The sequence below is a fragment of the Lytechinus pictus genome, chromosome 3 (genome assembly GCF_037042905.1).
Source record: "Lytechinus pictus isolate F3 Inbred chromosome 3, Lp3.0, whole genome shotgun sequence".
NCBI classification, from domain to species: Eukaryota; Metazoa; Echinodermata; class Echinoidea; order Temnopleuroida; family Toxopneustidae; genus Lytechinus; species Lytechinus pictus.
In genome coordinates this window covers 60,064,787-60,080,654 of record NC_087247.1, presented here as the reverse complement: position 1 = coordinate 60,080,654, position 15,868 = coordinate 60,064,787, and the positions used below count along the sequence as shown (strand labels likewise).

At 34.8% G+C, this 15,868-nt stretch overlaps 1 protein-coding gene across 1 annotated transcript; it reads left to right on the top strand.

The window, feature by feature from the left end:
• The first annotated feature begins 646 nt into the window (after nucleotides 1–646).
• LOC129256877 (non-homologous end-joining factor 1-like) lies at nucleotides 647–11,604 on the top strand. The gene is made up of 7 exons (XM_054895079.2): nucleotides 647–884; nucleotides 1,565–1,777; nucleotides 3,302–3,440; nucleotides 4,117–4,178; nucleotides 5,403–5,517; nucleotides 6,289–6,467; nucleotides 8,169–11,604. The coding sequence occupies exons 1-7, from the start codon at nucleotides 684–686 to the stop codon at nucleotides 8,262–8,264; spliced, it is 1,005 nt and encodes a 334-aa protein (XP_054751054.2). The 5' UTR covers nucleotides 647–683; the 3' UTR covers nucleotides 8,265–11,604.
• The last annotated feature ends 4,264 nt before the right edge of the window (nucleotides 11,605–15,868 follow it).

Genomic DNA, 15,868 nt, shown 5'->3' with positions numbered 1-15,868 from the left:
TGCTACATGTAGGGAGATTAAATTGCAGCACATTAAGGCTTAACATGTTACAATTTTGATTACGGGATACAGCTACATGTGTACACATATTGCGTAACGAACCTCTGTTTATTTTTCATCCCATATGACTCTTCCTAAACTAATAAATTCATGGAAAAGTACTTATTCATTTTATTTCATGATTTAGAACACTGCAATACAGCTTAGATTTATTGCAATTGTATAGACAGTAAAATTATTTGCGTACAGCTGCTTAAACAAGGATAAGGTTTCTGAACAATTCCTGGATATGACATACATTTTTGTTTAATGCACTGAGCTTGTAATTATCTTACAATAACCTGCCACATGTTTGATGGACTATGTTATGCTCAGTATTAGCTGTACTAGATTATATAAGTAGACTACTATCTGCATTGGTTACTAAATTATTATTTGCAATTTAGCAAACTACTTTGATTCCTGACATGCAAATAATCCTACATACAAAATTATTAGGTTGATAACCTTTGCATTACAAGTATTTGTAGATAATGGAAGTCTATAATTTATCAGTACATCATGTTGTTTGTACCTGTACTTGATAAGTTAAATCATATATGCATGTAATGAAATCATCTATTGGTCTATTTTCATTTCAGTTACAAAGAGGATCTAGAACTGAGCATAGTCCCTTATACAAGATGTCAGATAATATTTTAGAATGGCGTCGCGGAAGGACCCCTGATTTCTCTGTAGCTCCATGGCTACCATTTACCATTGAGGGAAATCGCCTTCTTGTTAAAAGCCTGTTTACCAAGACATCATTCACTGTTCTGGTGTATGACTATACAACCATTTGGATAGAACAAGGCAATAAAGAGGTTGTCCTCAACACTGCAAAGGTATTTTTGTAATTTATTTTTTTATTTTTTTATTTTAAACAGCATTCAAAATAAAAGTATTTGTACATGTAGATGATGATCTAACTTTTTACATCATGATGACTTAGAAGTAATATGTACTGTAAGGTTGTGCAATGGATGTGTCTAATGATATGACCCTAAAGCTTTAACATAAAAGTGCAAGTTCAAAAGGTAAGAGATGAATGGATTATTTTCCTATTAATGTACTGCATTTGTTTTTTTAATATGTACCTCATCAAAATAGCATGGAATCTGTTGGATCATGTGAAGATAATGGATCATGCAGTCGTTCTTGGCCACATAAGCCAAGCACTTGAGCCTTGATCATAGGACTGAATTTTAAGTTTATGATTATCTTGTAAAGCATTCAAACTATGCCTGTTGTGCAGCAAGATCCTGATGTACTTCTCTCATGAAGGATTTATTGTTGATATAGTCCATCATAATTTACTGCTACCCTTGTGCTAAAAGGATAACATACTGTAGCTTAAATATACACCTATCTACGCACATCTTGAATTGCCCAAGTTTAACTCTGTTGACCATAATGATTGCTGTATTCAATTAATACTCCTCGGTCCCCATTTCTATGTCTAATGTGTATACAAATGATTTTAAAAAGTAATATATTTAGAACATTATTATTTTGATCTAAACAGGTATGTAATCCAAGTGTAGAGGCTCCTCTCAGTGAACTATTGCAGCATCTAAGTGATCTCCTTCAAGAAGTTAAACAATCTGTAAAGTATTCCTTGCAGTACAAGGAAAAGGACAGAAGAAAAGAACATTTGAAGATTCATTTGACATCTAAGTTACCTCAAGGAGTGCCTTTCAAATGGACACTTTCTCTCTCAAAAGCTAATGATGAAATGGTATGATATCAATTAATCTTCATGGTATTTTGTCTCACTGAGTTCACTTAATAGACATTTTCATTTATTCATTATTTTCATATTTTGAAATAATAGTTTTATAACTTTATAAAACCTGATTCTTTAAAAATATATAGTTCATCATGTGATAACTATCAGACTATTGTTTGCTGTTAAATGGGGGAAGGGTGTTGTGACAAGTAAGAAAAAAAATAACACACTTACTATTACGCCTGGCTGTAACCACCAGCTTGCTTGATGTTTCATGACATGTTTTTGAGGGTATGTTGGGTTTTTGTCTCGCATGCATAGCAGAGCAAGACGAAAGGCGCCACTTTTCCAAAGGCGGCGTCGTCAACATCAAATCTTAACCGAAGGTTAAAGTTTTGAAATGTCATCATAACTTAAAAAGCATATGGGCATAGTTCATGAAACTTGGTCATTATGGTTATCAAGTATTACTGAACATCCTGCCAGAGTCTGGTGTCACATGACCAAGGTCAGTGGTCATTTAGGGTCAATGAACTTAGACCATGTTGGGGGAATCAGCATCAAAATCTTAACTAAAGGTTAAGTTTTTGAAATATCATCATAACTTAAAAAGTATATGGACCTAGTTCATGAAACTTAAATATAAGGGTGATCAAGTATTACTGAACACCTTGCCTTAGTTTCAGGTCATATGACCAAGGTCAAAGGTCATTAAGGGTCAATGAACTTTGGCCAAATTGTGGGTATCTGTTGAATTACCATCATAACTTTGAAAGTTTATGGATCTGGTTCATGAAACCTGGACATAAGAATAATCAAGTATCACTTAACATCGTTTGTGAGTTTCAGGTCACATTACCAAGGTCAAAGGTCATTTAGGGTCAATGAACCTAGATTATGTTGGGGGAATTAGTTGAATTGCCATCATAACTTTGAGAGTTTATAGATCTCGTTAATGAAACTTGCATATATACATGTAAGAGCAATCAAGTATCCGCGAACATTCTGTGCAAGTTTCAGGTCACATGACTTAGGTCAAAGGTCATCTAGGGTCGATGAACTTTGGCCATGTTGGAGGTATTTGCTGAATTGCCATCATCATTTTGAAAGTTGAAGATCTAGTTCATGAAACCTAGGTATTAGAGTAATCAAGTATCATTGAACATCCTGCTTGAGATTCAGGTCACATGACCAAGGTCAAAGGTCATTAAGGGTTAGTGAACATAGTAATTTATTATCATGTGAATGGTGGGGATTTTTTGAGGGAAAAAATCATTTACAAAGTGTTTGTAATTCCTAACATATATTTATCGCTCAGCTCATGTATTTGCAAAAAGTTTATGAATGAATTTCGCTTGTAATTTCATTTTGGCTATTTTAATTATTTTGGATTAAAAGAAATCAATTAGACCTTCTCACGTATTGTTTTAAAGAAAACATGGTATCTGAAATCACAATGTTGAATTAATTAACATTTAGTATGGAATATCAGGATGTGAACTTAATTCTGTGTGTATGTTATTTGTTGTCTAGGCTGCTTCACATCTCACCAATCCACTTCTCATCTTGGTTTCAGAGCTGATGAGAAGAGAGAAAGAGTTACACAGACTCATAAAGAAAAAAGATGATGAGATTGAAGACTACAAAATGGCAGGAGCAAAGGTCTCAAGAAGTAAATATGGATTTTAGATATGTAGTAATAAAAAGTCATGAATGTAGTTATTTAGGACAATAATCAAGTGTTAACAAGGTACCACTTTAACGTACATGTAGTCTAGTGCTTCTTTCAAGGAATAAAGAATGGTTCAAATTCTGTCATTTTTGTGGTGCTACTTCACCTGCAGGCATCAAACTCTATTTGATTTTGCTAGTCATTGTAAAGAAAGGGAGAAAGTATCCCAGTGTATGTCATTCCTTAAATTATCCATTCTAAAATGTTACACAAATCAAATAGAATATAAATCAATCAAGAGTAACTCTAAGGCCTCCATCCATGTAAAGAAGAAAAAAACAATGAATTGAAGTGTCATTTAGTGCCTTGTTGTTTCCTATTGGATTAATAAGTACATAAAAATGGGGGAGTAGTTAGTTATCTTGTTAAGCCTCACAAAATGTATTTTATAATATATGAATTGTTTATTGTGCTTGTTTTAGCAATGATTGATCAAAGAAAATATTTCATAGAAGTTTGTCAGGAATATGAACTAGACAAAATTTGCTTAGTTTTAAGATCTATCCTTGTGATTTATTAAAAAAAATAAAATTTAGTTAATGCCTTAAGGTCTATATGTCACCAGAAAAGGGGTTTTAATGACAATGAGATTTAAACTAGGTTTCCTTATTTTCAGAGAACAAACTGACTACAGTATTTGAAGGGAAATCATTTAATCAGGATATGATCGGATCAAAGGTGAGTGATTGTATTCTTACTATTCTTAAAGTTTTCAAAAATGTGGTGCACTATGATGAATTACATGTGACGGAGGAGGATTGAATTCAGAGCATTAGAGTTAAGTATTAAAGAAAATGATTTGTTCTGAATAAAAAAAGATTATTTTAGAAAATATATTCTTTAGGAAAGCCTTGGTCTTTGGTTTACCATTTTGCAATAAGATCAAATTTGTATTTTTTTTTCTTTTTACAAGACTTAAGATGCTGACATATGTTTATCCTGCTTATTGTTTAAAAGTAACCTATCCATCATATTTTATTTTGTTAAAAATGTCCTTTTAAAGATGTGTTAAATAAAAAAATGTGCATTCTTTACGTGTAAACATCTTCCATCATCATTAATCATTATCTTTCAGGCAGTATGATTAATGAAGAACAATGCACTATGTTGAATGCCATATTAAATTTCATCAAATTTTATATATCATTTTCAGTAAAATAATGTATTTGTCTTTGTTTACTTACAAACCTCACATTTCTTGTATTCCATAGATTTTGAAATAGCCATAGATATTAATGAGCCATAGAGCTACACATTTTTTTTTCAATGTGATTATTAATTCAATATGCTGGGCCATAAGTTTTAAATTCTGGGCCCCACCAAATAAAAGTTACTATAACAGTAACTTTGCCATCCAATGGTAACTACCATGGTAACAGTGCTAATCAGCCAATCAGAATCAAGGATTCCATGAAAGTTACCATTGGATGGCAAAGTTACTATAAGAGTAACTTTTATCCAATGGGGTCCTGGTAGAGTTTGTAACTTTTTGTTGTCTAATTCTAGCGGTTTAGTTGTACCTCTATTCTCCACTGTTTTTGTCAACAAGATCCAAGTACGTGCAGTTGACAGAGTTAGTCCACCCCCCCCCAAAAAAAAAAAGAAATAATAATAAGCTTGTACAATCTTTATATTGTCCCATATAAGACAAGTCATTTACAAAGTGTGCATAAGGCTGAAGTGCTAATACATCATGTTTAGGTAGTTGATCCCCGGATTTGAATTATTTGATAGTTCTAGCGGTCGCTCGCAGTTGGACTTCCAACTGATACATAATAGTTTGTGAAGTGTTGGTTAGAATATTTTAATACTTAGTACACAGATTGACATAGTTTCCTTGATGTAAAGTACTACACTGTAACTACTAATGAAATATCTGTATTAATATTGCTCCTGATATAGGCATTTAGAACAGAGATTGAAAACAATGGTGAGAGAGCTTTCATTGATCAAGGGCAAGACCTCTACAAAGAAGTAATGATCACTAGAGCATGGTTGAAACGACCTTTAGATGCAGGTAGGTCATTTTAAACACAGTGAGTATAGATAGTAAATTTCTTTCTACAACATTATTGGAAGTTCTGCAGCCTTCACATGAATCTGTTAAACTTTCATGTATATTAGACTTTTACTGACTTGTTGCATTTATATATTGCCATCATATGTTAACTGAATTCCTTGATATTGTTTGGCTGTTGAGCATTCATTGCTGCTATGTTAGTTACCAGTCCATAATACTAAATTTTATGCAACAGAACCCTTTTGTCCTTGTAAACCATTGAAATTCTTCACAATATGTCACTTAGCTTTTTTATGCTACAGGGCAATTCCATAAAATATGTACTTCTGGGGGGCGTTTTATGAAAGGACTTGTCAGATGATTTATCCAACAAATAGGCCTACCTTTTTTATATGACAGTTACTATGGTAACAGTGCCTTACAGCCAATCCTTATCAAGGAAAGTTGTCAGATCTGACGACTTGTCGGATGAAAATGTAGATAAAATGCTCCCCTGACCCCCAATATGTGGGACCTTCGTGAAATTTCTGTCTCTGATTTCTGGTTCTTATGACAGTCTGTAATGCTCTCAATTGACCTTGACTTGGTCAGTTTATGAAGTGAAGTAAAACTTGAGAAAAATGGGGGTTGAATGTACAAAAAGGTTGATTATTTTGCCATCAAAACCAAGCAGAATGTTGTATTTGCACAAATCTATGTAAACAAACCATATGTTTTGTAATGCAACTAACCAAGCCTAATATGTTATCTTGTCTCCCTGTCATGCAGAGGAAGTTAGTGACGATGAAATACCTGATGATGATGCTGACCCTCATGATGCTGCTCTTGCATGGGTTTCACGTCTACCAGGTTCATTGGTTGGTGATGTGTCTTCTGATACCTTGTCACCTGTTAAATCATCTCCTTCTAAATCTCCTGTAAAACCATCTCCAGGAGAATCTGCACAGGTGATTATTCTTAGATTCAGATTTCCTATATGAAATGGTATCAGATCATTATACTTACTGTTACTACAAAACATTATTGCAAATATATTGACAGATGCAGTGAAATGTTTGAGGGGACATGATAAAGGTCAGTCCAATTATTGAATTATTTATTTGAAGTATTTTTTAATTGAACTTGAGGAATTTTATCAAACTGTTGTACACTGCATTTTACTGGAATGGAAAAACTTATATTTGAAAATTCATGGAAGCCCATCACATTGTAATAACATAACAAAGCCTATATTATAAGTAACCTGTCTTTTAGTAACTGAGAATATATATGTAACTGGAGTTCATGTTGCTATGTGTGGCTTCCTGCAGTATGAGCAGTAACTATCATAAATAAGACTATAAGAGACATATTTGATATTTGTCTTGTCTGCATAGCAGAAGTGAGACATAGGCATCACTTTTTGAATGGTGGGGTCAACATTAATTTTTTCAACAATTAGTTTTTTTTAATGTCATCATAACTAAAAGGACCTATTTCCTAAAACTTGGACATAGGATGATCAGTCATCACCAAATGGATGAGTGTAATTCTAGGTCACTAGGCCAAGGTTAAATGTTATTTGGGGGTTAGTAAACTGGTTCCAACTTTGATACCTAACCAAATGGTGCTGGTCGATATTTGATTTACATGTTAGTCGATTGTCATCAGCAAAATATCGCCAAAAACACAATATATCACAGAGTGTGAAAATCATGTTATACGTTCACTTTGAGCTGCAATTTTTTTTATAAGGGAAATGAAAGTAAGGCTTTCATTGGTGCATGTCCATGAAAAGCGGCATTTGTGCGTCAACTTACAAAGTTCTAAATTGGTTTAAAGCAATACTGAGCAGCATCTGTGGTCAATAAATAATCAATATTATAGAGAGAGCAGTTATGATTATAAACACGATTGTAAAAACATCAAACATATTTGTTCAATATCAGGTACTTTTTATATTATCAAAGTATCACCCACCAATATAAACAAGGGCTAAGATTTAGAGATTTTAAGGTAATATTAAATTTGTGACTTCTTATTCAGTTAAACGTGAATACAATAGTTATCAGGTATCACAAATTACACAAGTATATTGTTAGGTCAGTTGATATCAATTAACTGATAAATCTATATTTTCTCCACTATTTTTAAAGTGTTTAATCAAATTAAATGAAACATGTGTGAGATGGTTATTGGATATTATAAATGATATTAAATCCATAATATGTTTCCTAGTTATAGTCAATGAGCTTAAGAGTTTTACTGTCAAATAAATTATTTATTTTCTCTAATTTTGGAAGATTAATCATTTTATCTGTTTTCCTATTATATAGAAGTATTATCAGGGTCTCAGGCCAATTGGAGTTTCATTGCCCCTTCATGGCCTTGGGTTATTGCAATTCATTTGGTAAATGATGGAGTGAACGTGTCTCATTTCAATGTCACAAGGTCAGCAGTCCTAATAAATTGGATTATGTTATGAAGGAAAGACTGCCAGGGGTGTTCCTAATGTTTTATGTATAGTCAGCTCAGTTGTCAAAACACTTTACTATGTACTTGTGTTTCACTTTTCCACAAATAGATGCAATTTATTCCTTGATAAAAGTATGCCCTGCATTGATATTATATTTCTTTCATTTATTTTTGTATGTGTTCATCCTTTGCAGGACAATGAACTAAGAAGAAGAGAGGCATTGGAAAAGAGACTGGCAGAAGAAAAAGCAAAGTTGCAGACAAAGAAAAAGAAAAAGAAGCTTTTTTAATTATTCTAATATTATATAAATTTACTTTAAATAGGTTCCTTAAACATTGTACTTAGATATTTTTTTAGGAAAGGGAAAATTTGGGATTTCTAAAACTGCCTGAAATGTATTTTTTTTAATGCCATTTTTTTTATTATCTATATCCACCATATTGAACAAAATGCATCATTTTATGTGGCAATATGCTAAAGAATGTTACTGAATACATTATGCATATCTATATAATGATAATGTTTATCATCAGCAGCAGTGGAACCGGGGGGGGGGGGGCAGTGGCCCCACAACTTTTCTCAATAGCACGCTTACATAAACTTAAGTGCTGGTAGTTTGAAAACAAGCATATGAACCTCTGCAAGCTTGCAAATTTTGTCAAAAATTACATGGATGTTGAATAAAGTGCAGCATTTATTGTACTTCTCAGATTTGTTATAGAAATTTCAACTTATTTAGATTAAGTTTTTGTCATCTTTCATACAATTTGAAAGAAATGAAAGTGCTGCTAGCCTTAAAAGGGCAAATGAATACTAGTATGAATGAATTCTCCATCTTCAGTATACAATTCTGAACTATACTATAAAATTTGATGAGATTTACACGGATTTTAACTTGAAACATGTCACTCTTACCAATTTTCTCCATTTGGAATATCTGTAACAGTCCATGACATCTGGATTGGTCACAATTAAGACTGCATGTGCCTTCTGTCTTTCATTTTCCACATCAGGTAGTATCTCATTTACTTGGGCTTCTTCTGGCCACCATAATTGTGGCTTGCTCTGAAAGTCAGGTCCATGTTGCCATCTGCTACGTTCTCAACTGATCAGCCTTTAACCCTCTAGTTAGATCATCTGCATTATTGACATCACCTGGTATATGTTGACATTGACTGGGATCCATTGAGCTTTGAATTTCACCAACTCTGGTGGTGACAAACATCTTGAAACTCTTGGAATTCTTTTGCAGTCAATCCAATGGGGTGAAATATACAAGCTATTTCACTCAGGATATCTCTTTTAGTCATTTTTGTTGACTGAACTCCTCCCTCATTCACCTTGACTTGTATGAAAAATGTCAGTATCTCTTCGATCACTCCAAGCACCTTCTCATCACTGATTATATCTAACAGCTTGGGCTTGCATCCATCTCATCTAGTCCTCTGGAAAAAACTTTTGTTTGACATCCATCCCTTCACCTTGAACCCTCCATCTGCTAGTACCTTGTCAATGTCTTGACTTAGCTCCTCCACTTCAGTCACTGTGGCTACTGAGACACAAATATCCTCCATACATGTGTTTTATTTCAATGCACATGCTGCTATTGGGTACTCCTCCCTTTCCTCAGTGGTTTCCTCGGAGCCATCTGTGCCAAAGCTGTGGCTTGGTTGTTACCAAAAGTGACTACTTTCATTGCTTATACATCTGGTTTCTGTTCTTGCTTCATATTTCTCCAAAGGAATCAGTGAACGTGTTGGTCATTTTCATCACTCGATAGTACATCTTTGAGATATCTGCACACAGGGCTACTTCATGCTCTCTAAATCTCAAAAGCTCCCCTAACAGACTGTTAAAGCATATCAGGTCAATTCAACCTGTAGTCTTTCAGTGACAGCCCTGGACATTTTGCTGAGGATTTGGACACAATTCTAACGGGCACGCTTTTCTTCTGACTACTATATGACTGTTGTCTACACCTGATGTCCTGTTCACTTCCTTTATCATGTAACTTTTTCTTACCAGATGCACTAGATCACAGAATCTTTTTCTTTCAGAGGGCAAAATTTCCCTAGGTTGTTCACAATCGCATCTGTCACAAATCTAGGATCACCAAAAATCGAATTGAAGTAAGCCTATGCTGTATCATGATAATTGCTAATACCTCTATTCAGATCTAATAATTTCCCTTGGAGACAAGTGCGCAGTATTTTGATAGCTTTCTGTTTACTGTATATGGTATTATTCAGGTGGTGGAAATCAGATCTGAATGTAAAGTAGTCTCTAACATTTCTGGTGAAACATGGAAGTCTTGGTCTTTTCACTTAATCTGGCATGCGTTAGCACCAGCTGTAGGGTTGGAAGATAACAAATCACTGACTTTATGAGATGTGGAGCTTTTAGTATCATCCACAGCATTTTGCTTGGGCTCCAGTTGAGATGCTTCAGCCTTAGATTTCATGAAATCCTTCACTTTCATCTGGATGTCTAAATACCCATTCCTCCAAACAGACATCTTCCATCTCAAATTGCTTATTATCAATTACTGTTTCAGAATAAGCCTCATGTTTTATCCTCCAAGTCCTGATAGGCAACTTGTGAATTATTAAATCACTAGTTTACCTCGTCAACATCTCTGTTGCCATCCAACAATATCTGCAAGGTGTTGCTTATACGGTTGACTTTGGCCTTTGCTGTTGGCCTTTGCTGTCTACCTCTGAATCCTGAGTTCTTATCAGGTTCAGTTGCTATGACTTGATCATACCCTCATCTGTTGCTTATCCTAGGTCAGCATTGGTAGAAAATGAATACAGTGGATAAGTGACAATCGGGGATTCATCAAATAATTCATCAAATAGAGACAAAGTGAGTTTGTCTCTAAATTTCCTCAGAGATCACAGACACCCGAACCAGCATGTTTCTATGTGAGCTAACTAAAATGTTTGCTTTGTGTCATTCAGAGCAAATAAAACTAATTCTTACTTAGAAACAGTCACTACCCTACATTCTTATGCTGCCTGAATAATGGATGAATAATTCTGTCACAAATTAATATCAAATGCATGCCATAGATAGAGACACCAATGAAGGAAAACTCAAGTTGTTGAAAAGGTAAACACGATTTTTGTCAGCTTTCAAACTCTTTTTTTTTTAATATTCATAAAGAAGAAAGTTATTATAAAAAGGCCACTGCAAAGGGCAGCTCTTGAGATGCCCTCACATTCAAACTGTGATAATAAACTTTCATTTTATTTATATGATAGTGCAGATACTACTTTGCAAGATAGAATTAATTCTGATCATTATGGTGTTTCCAATATCTTAAAGCATAGATAATTCTTTGATGCAGTTTAACGAACATTTCTCAACCACTTTGAGAGAGTTTCATTTACAATGCAATATTACAATTGAAGTTATGGAAAGTGGGGTAATAGATTCTTAATTTCGTAGGAATCCTAACAGAATAAAATTTATCATTCTCGTTAATAAATGGTTTTAATGATCTTTTTACCATCTTTGTAACCCTATTCAGTACATTTAATGTAGGTTGAATAATGTATTATTGTATAGGGTGATTCCATACGTGTCGTACGGGACATTTAGAGAACATTTGACAGATTTTCGACATGAAAAACAAAAAATATTCCAGTATAACTAAAGGTGATCATCAAGCACTACCAGAGTGTTAGGAAAACCAAGACTTAGCATGACTTGAATTCACATCCTGTATAATACGGATTTAAAATAGTAATGTGTCGTACGGGACGCAGAAAAAGGGCTTATTATAATCACTCGGGTCGCGTTCGCGTTCGAAATCACTCGGGTCGCGTTCGTAATCACTCGGGTTTTGGATTTTTGGCGATTTTTTTTTATTTCGATGCGATTTGATGTCTTCAATGGGACAAACACGCTGGGAAAATGAAATAAAATTGAAATTCTAGTTTCGTGTTAAGCTGACAAGTGCCTCAAATAAAATGCACCCGCCTACTGCTTAACATAACAAACAAGCAAATCAGCCATGTGGCTCAACTATCCTAGAATACACTTCTACTATTTTTATACGAGGACTCCGAGTCGGAACTTGCCATATCTGCCACATCGATATGACATCGCAGGGGCCGCGGAACGGTTTTCAAAGTTGGGGGGCTGAGCCATAAGTGGGGGGGGGGGGCTGACCATGCAAAAAATCACAATCATATGGTAATTTTTACGTTTTTGTACACGGTTTTGGAAAAAAGTGGGGGGGGGGGCTAAAGCCCCCTCAGCCCCCCCGCTTCCGCGGCCCCTGCATCGTCATTCCCATGTGCGGACATGCATGCCTGCATGCAATGGCCCCAAGGCGGAACCCGGCCACGGTTGGACACGGCGTGCATCGGTAGCATGGAGCAAGGTAACGTGAGTCGAGCCGAGTTAGATCCCACGTTACAGTGCCAGTCAGTCCGCAGCTCGTCCAAAAGTATTTAATTCAGCGGTATGCATAGCCAGCCATCCGTGGTTTAATGCATATATACGTAATTAGACCAAGAGCTTCGGTCTCTGCAATGTTCGTTGTTCCGCTGAACTCCGTTAGCTCCACTCACCAATACAGAGACGGAAGTTCTAGCTCGATCTGTACAGGGACTCAATGGCCATATGTTTATGCATTAAGTTCCAATAAAACGGGGAAGTGAAGTTGCGCGACAGCCGAAGCAATTAGTTACTGTTGTTTCCCCTTTTAAGTTTATTTTTCCTTTTTTGGGTGCATTTTAGGACAAAACGGAATAATAATCTTTATTTGATACAGTTCTTTTCATATATTTTTATGAAATAATTAAAGACAAAAATTGATGAGCGCCGTCTGGGGGATTTTGCATTGTTAACCCCCTAATGATGGTTGCACCATAGCGAGCCGTCTGTGTACGAGGAGAAATAAAAATGTTAAAAAACTCGAAACAGACGGCTGCCAGCTGTCTAATACGTAATGAGCTTTGAGGACGATCTTTCCGATAGGCGTTTTAAAATTCTGCTCTTAATTACTGTCCATTTCTCATAAAATTTGTCTTATTTTATAGATAAAATGGCCATATCATGTTTTAAGTAACTGGAGACTTAAAAATTTCCCTACCTAAATTCTCGAAACATTGCATTAGGTGATGTGCTTAATTGATCTTCTTTGTGCTCGCGTGCCAAACGTATACGTTGAGCTGAACGGGGATCAGTCTTTCTCTCTCTCTGTCTCTCCTACCTTTCCGAAATTAAAACGGTCCCTCGATCGGACATAGTTATTTAGACGCAGGACAAATAATGCTCTGACAACCAAACTAACTTTTCGTCAGCATCAGTAAAAATGTGATTGGGCTTTTAAAAACTAATACTAAAACTGATCTAAAATTGATCTTAGATCGATCTTAAAATTGATTTTGGAAATCGATTTTAAATTAATTTTAAAATCGTAATTGTACCTGTTCTAATTAACCGATTTTAAAATCGGCTCCCGATTTTACCACAATCGGCGATCACCTGCCAATCTTCGATCATGCCCCTTGAAGGGAAAATCGGATATAAAATATCGGCGTAGATCACGTTACCTTGCTCCATGCTACCGATGCACGCCGTGTCCGACCGTGGCCGGGTCCCGCCTTGGGGCCATTGCATGCAGGCATGCATGTCCGCACATGGGAATGACGATGTAATATCGATGTGGCAGATATGGCAAGTTCCGACTCGGAGTCCTCGTATAAAAACAGTAGAAGTCTGGATGTATTCTAGGATAGTTGAGCCACATGGCTGATTTGTTTGTTTGTTATGTTAAGCAGTAGGCGAGTGCATTTTATTTAAGACACTTGCCGGCTTAACACGAAACTAGAATTTCAATTTCATTTCATTTTCCCAGCGTGTTTGTCCCATTGAAGACATCGAATCGCATCGAAATAAAAAAAAATCGCCAAAAATTCAAAACCCGAGTGATTACGAACGCGACCCGAGTGATTTCGAACGCGAACGCGACCCGAGTGATTATAATAAGCCAGAAAAAGTGGCTTGTTTAGAAACCTCAAGTTTTTACTCTAAGGTCCGTGAGTTGGACAGATAATTTTCTTAAAAACTGAACTCAAATTGATATTCAATAACCCAAGAACAAACACATGTATGAAAGAAAGCAATATAAACATTCATGAATAAATAAAGCAAATTCAAAATTTTCGAGAACATTGTGGCGTACGGGACACTCAAAATGTGTTGTATGGGACATCTCTAAATTGAAGCCAAACTTTCTTATGTCTCTTTGACTTCTTCAATCACTTTATTTGGCTGATGATAATGATAATCGTATCAAACTAAAGACATTCATTATGTTAGAAACCGCTATTGACTGAATATTTCTGTTAATATATCATAAACAAAATAATGTCGTACGGGACACTTGTGTGTTGAACAGGCACTTGCGTGTTGTACTGGACAGCTGTATAAAGCAATGAACTTTTTATCAATCAGAAGGGGAGCATTGCCCCAAAATTCTTCTATTTAATGAAAAGCCTTAAGTAGTCATTCAGGACAATATAATTAAGTAACCTCAATCTATATGTTATATATAATCGGGAGCAATATATCATCATTTTTTCATGATGGGAAATGTACAATGGTTCACAGCATTATTAAGAGCTAAAAAACTTGAGGTTTTCTATGTAGTTATATTTTAGTGAATTAAGTGATGACTTCCAATATGCTATTTAAACAATGAATGAATGAAACTGTGTTTATGTAAATTATGGGGCTAAAATGTTATGATTTTTCATATAAAATGTATATATACATGATATATGTCACAACTGTCACTTGTAATTCCACAAAATATTTTTTTTAAGAAATCCAATTCTACTATTTCAAACTTCTGCATTTCATGAAACCATATCGTTTGTCTTATTTTCCAGATTTTTTTTACAACTTGAGAAAATTGAGGAGTTTCAATACTGTATATAAAATAAATTAGTGATCATCAAGGGAGGTCCAAATAGATGACTGATATGTAAAAATTATTTTTTTACATCTTATAATAATTTCACAATAGCATGCAATAGGAAGTCATCTTCCATGCTAGGGTGAATCAATTATAAAGGTTTTCTTTTCATGCTAAATGACAAAGAAATTAACCAGCTCTGACCAGTGAAAATCACCAGTTTAGCCGAAGGATTCACAAAAGAATATGCCTACATGAAGTCAATTAAAATGGTTAGAATCACCTATTTCATGTTCTATGGAGATAAAAAAAAAAGTACATATTCAGTTCACTTAAGGTCAAATCAATTGCTTAAATCAAAATAGGCCTACTGTTTATAGTTTCTGAATCCAAATCCTGCAATGAAATGCAGTATATATTGTGTGTCGTACGGGACAACTTTTAATAGGACAATTATTGAAAAATGAAGGGCAGTAATTAGATCCTTATAGGATAAATGGATCACCCATATGTCAAAGATAGAGAAACTAATATTGTTAGATTGCATCATCAAAAATAAAATTGTAGGAAAAACTTTTGCATTTTCATGTGTCGTATGGGACATTGCCAAAATAGGTTCGGAAAAATCAGGGATGCCCCTATTATGAATCATGAAAATATAGATATTATTTGGAACCACCAATGATACATTATTCCATTGACCTGCAATATTTTCAATCTTCTCGTGCTTTTCCAATAATGGTTTCAGGCAGTGTTTGTACTTGACTATTTAATCAGCAAAATTATTGAAAATTCCATTGTTTCCCCCCAAAGAAACTATATCTGACTTCATTTTTGGTTAAAACTCATAATTTTCATAAAATTTAGGTATCATAGTAAAATATTACACTCCTTATGACTTATTGAAAGCATGATGAAATTTATGATATTTTTAAAGTTCTAGTGTGGAATTGCCCTAT